Source organism: Onychostruthus taczanowskii, unplaced genomic scaffold (genome assembly GCF_017590055.1).
Source record: "Onychostruthus taczanowskii isolate IOZ18803 unplaced genomic scaffold, ASM1759005v1 scaffold18, whole genome shotgun sequence".
NCBI classification, from domain to species: domain Eukaryota; kingdom Metazoa; phylum Chordata; class Aves; order Passeriformes; family Passeridae; genus Onychostruthus; species Onychostruthus taczanowskii.
Window position 1 is genome coordinate 3,145,822 of NW_024499017.1, and position 8,487 is coordinate 3,154,308.

The window sequence follows — 8,487 nt, forward strand, 5'->3', positions numbered from 1 at the left end:
CATGAGACTTCATTTTCCTCAAATCCTATCATGCTGGTAATTTTATATATTTCTAGCCTTTTGTTAGGTTGCCCAGTTGATCAGAACTCTTCAGAATATTCACTGTAGAGAAGGAAAATCCAAATGCAAATGTATCTGTCTGAGAAATGTGCTGCTTTAACACAATGATTTAACGTAACCATCACTTACATAGGTGGTAAAGCAGAGCAGGGAAGGGAGGAGATCCCTGTGCTGCTGCCTCTGCAGCTCTCACCCCAGCCAGTAGCTGAGATCTCTGATCCCTTATTTCAGAGGTTACCAGTCCAAGTCCTGGCATTTCATCCCAAAACACCCTCTGTTTTTAACCTATGTCACAACCCACTCTTTTCCATGTTAGTCTCAGCTCTCACAAGTCTTTGGCCAGGAACAATAATATGTGGCTCTAGTGACCCAGAGAAGGGCTGTTACTTTAAAAGAGTGAAAATAAAACATTGAATGGATGAAAATTTCTCTGTGAAATACCAAGATCAGGCCTGATCTAATGCACATGTAAGTAAGTGAAAGATGCCCACACTGAATGGGTCTTCTATGCATGAAAAAACCACTTTGATACAAGGGATATCTTCAACTTACAGTTTCTGAGAGTGGATTGCTTTTCTTTTCCCTCTTGATATGGAGCTTTCAACCAAATGTGGCTGCTGGGCAAACTGGTTGTGCAGGAATAAACAGCAAACACTGATGCCAAGAGCTGGAACATGAACTATACAAACAAACTGAAAACTAGATGAACTGTTTGCTTAAAACAGTTTTCAATTATAAACTAACATTGTCTGTTTTCAGTAGCACACTTTTTCCAACACAATTCAGCCTGCAACACTGGTCAATCATACTTCCAGCACTCTGCTCATAAGACTCAGCTATTTTTAATGTGATGAAAATAGTATTTTCAGCTAATCTGCCCGTTACCATGAAGTGAATGAGGAAGTTCATGAAAACATCTGTTTGGATATTCAAGATTACCCATGGCAGAAGCAGCTGTGTAATGACAGTCTCCCCTTTTGGTTTTAATATTTCAGCTGCCCTGTAATGCCTGTGATTTTGAATACATTGTTTCAGGTATAAACAGAGAGAATACATTCAAAACAGGATTTGGACTGTTTTGACACACACTAGCATCAGTGGAAAAGATGTGAAATAGAAATCTTGTTACAAAAATAAATAATGAATAACGTGGCAGCAAGCATGATCTCATCTAAGTCTTCATCTGAACAGAGCACAGAGGCAAAGACCAGAAGGCTCTTGTGTGACATTGTTATCTAAAGTCCTGATTAGATTTTCACCTCAGAGTTCTCAATTTTGGTAGCAATCATCACAAAGATACTGTGGTGACTGGCACTCTATAAATACATCACACAGACAGGTAACAGTACAGAACACAGCTATCAGATAAGAGTGTGAAGCATTTGAAAATTCAACCCTGCCATTAGGTCTGTATAACAGTACTCAATTTTACGGCAGTAGAAAAGTGATTACAGATAAAAAGGTAGGATTAGCGCTGTACAAATTCTTCTCCTCTTAAATTTGATCATCATCATTCAATAGCATTACTTAGGTTTTTAAGGAGTATCAGAATTCAACAAATATATAGGCATGTATTAACTGTAAATTTAATAAAAGCTGCAGCACAAACCACAGGTCACAGTTTGACTGGCCTCGCTTTGTCAGACACTGCACAAAACTGCAACAAATGAATCACACAACTGAGAGCCTCTCTTGAGTATCTGCCAAAGAATAGAGGCTGCTATTTCCTGTGCTTCTATTTTAGATTTTATTATAAATTTGCAATAATTCATTATAAGGTTAGGTTGGACTGGGTGCCTGTCTGTGAAGTACAATGCGGTGTACTATGGGTGGTACCGTGGGAATGAGGTTCTTGTCATCCCAGTGGATTTGGTCAATGTTTCCTCACCCCAGAGTCTGTGTAAAGTGGGTCTCCAGGTCCATGGCACACACACCCCAGAGTTGTGATTGCTACAAAATACCACTGTTTTTAAATTTCCACCCACTAGTGATTTCCACACATACCTTAAGTACTCTAAATATCTCCCAAGCATTACATTCAAACTCTTTATGTATTACTGTATTCCTGCAAGCATCTTACTGATATGGTTGTAACCCACTGTAATGAAAACATCTAAAAATTATTTCTAAAAATTGACTTCTACAAAGTATATTTTTTATACAATCAACTCTCAACCAGCAAATGGAACATTCAGTATAGGAGCTGCACTATGTGAGCAACAGAAAAACTGTACACTGCACAATCCAGTCACAATCCCCATTACAGGTGTTCATTCTGAGCACCAGCCACAGGTTCTTGCACAGCTGTGGCATACAGGGGTTTTTCCTGTTTCACAGCCAGCTCTTAGCTATGCCAGAAAACCTCAGGGGTGACTCTGCCTGCAAAACAACATCATGCAAGGCGGGGTGATGATACAAATTATAATTTTCATTCTGGTGGACATACTCATATGACCATTTCACTTCCTCTTCCAGGGACTAGGAATTATATATCCAACAATTTTAGTGCTGGACTGGACAGACAAATATTTTGGGAACTTTTTTGCTCCCTAGCAGCAGTTGCCTACACAGTCCTGAGGTTTTGAGATACCAAGGCAGGAGCTGGGCGTTCTGGGAAAGAGGCAGTTGAGCACACTTGCCATATGTGCCAGATGATCAGTGGAAAATACTGGTGATAAAATGTCATTTACTGAGTTGATACTGCAACAAAAAGTTCCCAATCCCCTGCCTAAGTTGTCTCCAACAAGACCTGTATTTGTGTCTCTGCCACACACCTCTACTTCTCTACTTCTCCCTGGTGCTTTGTGGCCCTGTCCCATCAGCTGGGGCCACCTCTGTCCTGGTGAAGCTGTGCACACACACAGGAGCACAGCACAGAGCAGCAGAGACTGCCCCCACTGCCCCTTTGCACCAGAGCAGAGCCCAGATGTAAACAAGATATGTGCAGGGCAGCTGATGAGTGAGCATGGAGCTTTCTATCTTAGCAACATACATGCACCCATTGTCTCTCACCATCTGCTGCAGGAGAGGAAAACTCACGCATATAGAGCCACCCTAAATTTGCAAGAAGAGTAGTTTTAAAGTATTTGCATAACTGTAATCCACTTTTTCCTAACAACATTCTAATAGGAATGACTTAGAGCCCAGTTTAGTTGCTACTAAACTACTGCTGTCTTTGCTTTACCTCTGGAAGAACAAGATAAACTTCCCGAGCCTCCTTTGTAAAATGAAAAATATTTCAGCCGAAAACATCAAGCTCTGACAATCTCGTATGTGTGCCTAAATTAAGGTATGTATGTTTGAAATTTGTATCCTTCAAGGACAATCTGTGTAGTAGAGATAAACGTTATAAAATGCAGGCAGCTAAATAATGAAGTAAGGATTCTGGAATTTAATATGATAACTCAAGCACTGAGCTGTATGTATTTAGGTTTTGGAGTTTTCACTTTTTCCAAATGGCATTATAAGAATTACAGCTTCTTTAAAAAAAAAAAAAAACCCAAAAAAAAAAAAAAAAAAACCCAAAAAAAAAAAAAAACAAACCCACATGTGTATGCCAGGATGAATACTAGTTCCCTAAATATTTTTAGTACAAGACATATAATTTACTCAATAAGTGAAAAAGTTTGTTTAGAAAAAGCTACTCAACTGTACTGAATGTCCAAAATCATTCTCCATCTGCAGAACCATAAAAGGGCTCAAAACAGAAGCAGAATGTTTTACAACAGCTGGTCTCTTTCAACTTTCTGTAATTTTTATAGCTCCTTTTTGGTGATTTTTTTTTAGTATACTGCAGCAGGATTCTTCTAGAAGCAGGCAAACCATGGCTTCACTTGTGCAGTTCCATGAAGCAGAAGTGGATCGCTGTTATCCCGAGCCACCACCAGGCACACACATGCAGGGTCAAGTAATGTACTCTCACATCAGGGCTGAAAACTTATCAAATATGGCCCTGATCCAGCAAAGCACTTAAGCACATGCTTTACTTTAAACATGTAAGTAATCCTATTAGAGTAAATGAGATTCAGCATAAACCACTGGACTGAATCTCAGAATACCTTGGTTGTGGCCCTGATTATGTCAGCGACCGACTGTGTAACCTTGGACAAATCACTGCACTCTGTGCCCCTCTTTCCTCTTTTGCCCTCCACATGTGGGTGCCATGTTGCACCACCTCACCAAAGGCAGCCCCAAAGAATCTCCTAGAAACTGCTGTGGTGGCAGGGATGTGTACGTGCATCAGTCCATTTCAAACACCTGTCATGTACGCAACAATAACCCTCCTCCAAAACACCCCAAGATGACATCCCTCACCCTTAGGTCTTACCCAGCCCTCAGCACCAATTTCAAAAGCACTGGGATGCTTTTGAAAAGCATCTGGGATGGAATCCAGCCAAAGGCTACCTGCAGGTCAGGGCCAGCACAGCTCCTCATCATCCCAGGTTCCAAACCCAGGGCTCAGGATGCAGCTCCCCTCCCACCTCTGACCCTTCCTCACAGGGCACCCTGCGATCCCAAGTCCTGCCTGGGGGTTCACGGGTCAGTCTGCCACATTCCTGCCAGTGCTGCACCCACTGAAGGGCAAAAACCCTGCAGTTCTGGGAAATTCTGTTTATAGCATGCAGGTGGAAGGCAGCATTGTCTCACAGGGTGCAATGTATTTGCACTAAAAGGCTTTAAATTTGATATTTTTAGACACTATCATGCAAAATACAATTTTCCACAGGCGGGCCATATGCCATCAACTCTATGTCTTAATGATCTTGAGAATATTTTCACATAAATAATTCTGCTTTTGCACGTATATACAACCACGTAGTGTGTTTACTCTTGCCATCACGCTGCTTCCCGGCAGTTGTCACAGGCAATGTCACTGTCACAAGGAGAACACGGATTCAGCTCCTAACAATGAAGCAGGCATGGATGAGTGGGCAGGACGCTCAAATGAGTTTCAGAAAGACTTGAGGTGAAATACTGTCCCTAGTGAAATCAATAACAGTTCTCACATTTACTTCAGCAGAGTAAATATTTCAGCCCTTTTTTTCAGTGCCTTCTGGTCATCTCAGTAGCTAACAGAACAACCATTTATTTTCCTTAGAAACACAGGGAAAAGGACAAAAGACAAGGAAAGCAAAGCAGGGAGGCAAGATAACAAAATAGATGTACTCTCTTTATCAGAATAATTAAACACCCCACAAATTTACAATGGCTCTTATAACTACAGATTACAAACAATGCAGAAAATGAGATCAGTTAGGCCCATCCTTTCTAGGAACTCATTCACAAATTCTTCTTATGTCCTTGAAACACCTGTACACCACGTTGCTGTTTTGCCAGCTGAGCCAATGAAGAGCTCACAGCAACAGCAACACAATTCCTGTGTGTCAGCCTGCCCCAGATCAGGCCTTTTGCATACAAAGATATCTATTATAAGACACAAGCATCATGAGCTGTACTCTGTTAATTAAAATATTTTCTGCTGCAGACTGGAAGCCTGGCCTACAAGGTACTTGCCAAAATTATGTTCAGGAGCGCAGCAAGTGAAATGTGTTTCTGAGCAGGCCAAAAGTTAGTTACTTTTGACTTTTTCTGAATGCACACTCTGTTCTCATTGTACAACGATGGGAAATACAGTTAAAAGGTTATATGTAACTGTGCACTAGCAGCAAGTTAATGGACACGAGAAACTACCGGTATTCAGAAGATATTAAAAATTTTGGACGTACAAAAAGATTTAGAAAGAGCCTACAGAGTAACTTGTACCTGAGCTTGAATTAAGCGCACGCCGCGCACAACACAGGAAAGTCACAGAACAAGTGAAATTTACAGTAAACACGCCGGCTGCCAGTGAGCGCTGCAAGCTTCCAAAATTAGCCGGCTTATCAACCAACAGCGGACATTTACGAGGCATTTTCGAGCTCCCGGAGTCCTCAGCAGCCCTCAGAGCTGGGGCTGACATTTCATCTTCACCTCACGCCCGGCGCGCTCCGCTCCGCGCTAACAAAGCCCCGCGCGCGCATGCGCGGGCCCTGCGCGCCCCGCGGCCAGCTGGACACGGGCCGGACACGGGCTGGACAGCCGGACACAGGCCGGACAGCCGGACACGGGCCGGACAGCCTGACACAGGCCGGACAGCCTGACACGGGCCGGACAGCCGGACCCGGGCCGGACAGCCTGACACGGGCCGGACAGCCGGACACGGGCCGGACAGCCTGACACGGGCCGGACAGCCGGACACGGGCCGGACAGCCGCCCCGCCGGCCAAACTTCAGCGGCCCCGAGGGACATCGGCCTGCAGAGCGACACCGCAGTCCACCCACGACATCCACCCACGCGCGATTTCTCTTGGAGAAAGTTTTCTCCAGCTACTGAATCTGTTTGAACGCACGCTACTTCTCTCTCTGAAAGTGAGGTTTGTATTTCAGCAAAGTTTATCTCTTCGTTTGGAAAGGATTTTTGAAAAAAAAAAAAAAGGATTTAACGTAAGTTCAGGCTTCATGCAGCACCCTTCTTTTCCCCAGCATCTCATACAGTGCCTCACAAAAGGCCCCAGAGGTTGGACAAACATAGCACCAGGAAAAACACAGCGTGAAAGGGATCTTTATGTGCATGTGTGAGGGCCCAGTGCTAATAGCTCAATGTGCTATTGACACATCACAGTGCAAACAGCTAAGTCTTTTTCAAAATAGCGTGAGTCACAGTGTCATTCTCAACTTTGGGTAATTTGTGGTAAATCATCCCGTATTATTAAAACATATTTCTGTAAATGAAGGTAAGACACTGGGAAATGACTACTGCTTCTGACTGTAAGGTTTACTCCAAACGCTGCACATGCCGCAGAGGTGTGAATAGACAGAAGTGGTACTGCAACTTCTGTGACAGCCCTCGCCAAAGCGGAGCGCTAGTTACCCTCCTGTACCAGCAGCTGATGCACTTTTAGATAATCCTCCCGTTTGGATAATCCTCTAGTTAGGAACTGGCCATGACAGAGCCGCGCTGAGCCGAGAGAACGGAGCAGAGGGAGGCTCCGTGCTCTCCTCGCAGGGCCGTCCGAGCCCACCGCGCTCCGCCCGACGCGCCGGGAGCCGCGGGGCTCCCGCCCGGGGAAAGTTCGGCAAGTCCCGACCCCACCGCGAACGCTGCGCGCTCGGGACGCGCCTTTGTTCGCCGGCCGTGGGGAGCAGCATCGCCTCCCCGAGCTCTTCCCGGCTGTCCGCCGCTCGCACCCCTCTGAACCGCCCGAGCACCGGCCCGAGGGCAGGTTCCCCGGGGCGAGCCCCGCGGCAGGAGGAGCTGCCCGGGCCCGCCGAGCACAACTTTGCGGAGCTGGGCATTCCCCGGCCCCGCGGAGAGCGGCGGGCGCTCCCGCCCCGGGCTCCGCGCATCCCCCAGCCCCGACCTCCCCGCCCCGACGGAGCCCCAACTCCGGTGCGCGGGCAACCGGCCCGGGCAGCAGCACGAGGAATTAACACCCGCGGGAATAATCACCTTGTTGTAGTTGTAGTAACCCAAACACTGGGCAAAGTCCAGGTTGGAGGGGTCTCCGGGGAGCGCGCTGCCCGCCGCAGCCGGGTAAAATCTTACATCCATGCTGGAGATTTGGTCCACTTGGAGAGACCGCCGGGAGGTTTAATAGATCCACCTTCAAGTGCCTTCCCCGGGGTAGGGGCACGGGCAAACCGCCGAGGGAGCGGAGCTGCGGGGCGCCGAGCCTGCCCGAGAGCGGGGACGAGCGAGGGCCGGGGGGCGGCGGGGACGGCGGGGGAAGAGGCGGCGGAAAAGTGCAGGTAAACAAGGAGGAGAAGAGAGGAGGATGAGAGGAGAGGTGGGCAGCGGACCCAGGTGGATGCCCGTCCACCTCGGCGGGAGGAGGGGAGGGGAGGGAAGGAGGGAGGGCAGGGGAGAGGGAAGGAGGGAGGGAGGGCTGTTGTTTTTTAAAAGCTCAGTGCCAAGCCACAGGCTTTGCCTCCGCATTCAAGAGCAGCTGCTGTACACAAAGGAGCCACGCGCCCGGCGCGGACGGACTGACGGACGGACCGGCCGCCGCCCGCCCGACAAAGGCGGGGGGACCGTCACCGCCGGGGAGCGGGGCACGGCGGGGCCGCGGCCGCCCCGCGCTGCCGGGGAGGGGGCGGCTACCCCGGACTCGGTGCAACAGGGCTGCGCTGGCCGGGCGCGCTGCGGGGCCGGCAGCGAGCGGTCCTGCTCATGGCTGTCCTCGCTCCCGGAAGGTTCCAGGTGAGTAACTTTCACCGCTTCCACCAGTTTTCCGCCTTTTTTTTTTCCTTTTTTTGGATAATGCGCTTTATCGATTCACACCTCTGCCTTGCTGCGTCTGGTTGGTAGCAGAAGAAACGAGGTTTTTCTAACGTGCTGTCAAGAGCAAGACTTTAAACCACAGTAGCCTGCCTCACTTACAGAAACCTC

General features: G+C 47.5%; 1 protein-coding gene across 2 annotated transcripts in view; it reads right to left on the reverse strand.

The window, feature by feature from the left end:
- The window catches only part of TOX3 (TOX high mobility group box family member 3), a 74,238-nt gene extending 65,984 nt beyond the window's left edge, over positions 1 to 8,254 (reverse strand). For both annotated transcript variants that reach the window (XM_041400677.1, XM_041400676.1), the window contains exon 1: positions 7,549 to 8,254. In XM_041400677.1, coding sequence (XP_041256611.1) covers positions 7,549 to 7,650 — 102 coding nt within the window. In that variant the 5' untranslated portion in view covers positions 7,651 to 8,254. The remainder of the gene's footprint in view (positions 1 to 7,548) is intronic.
- Between the last annotated feature and the right edge of the window lie 233 nt (positions 8,255 to 8,487).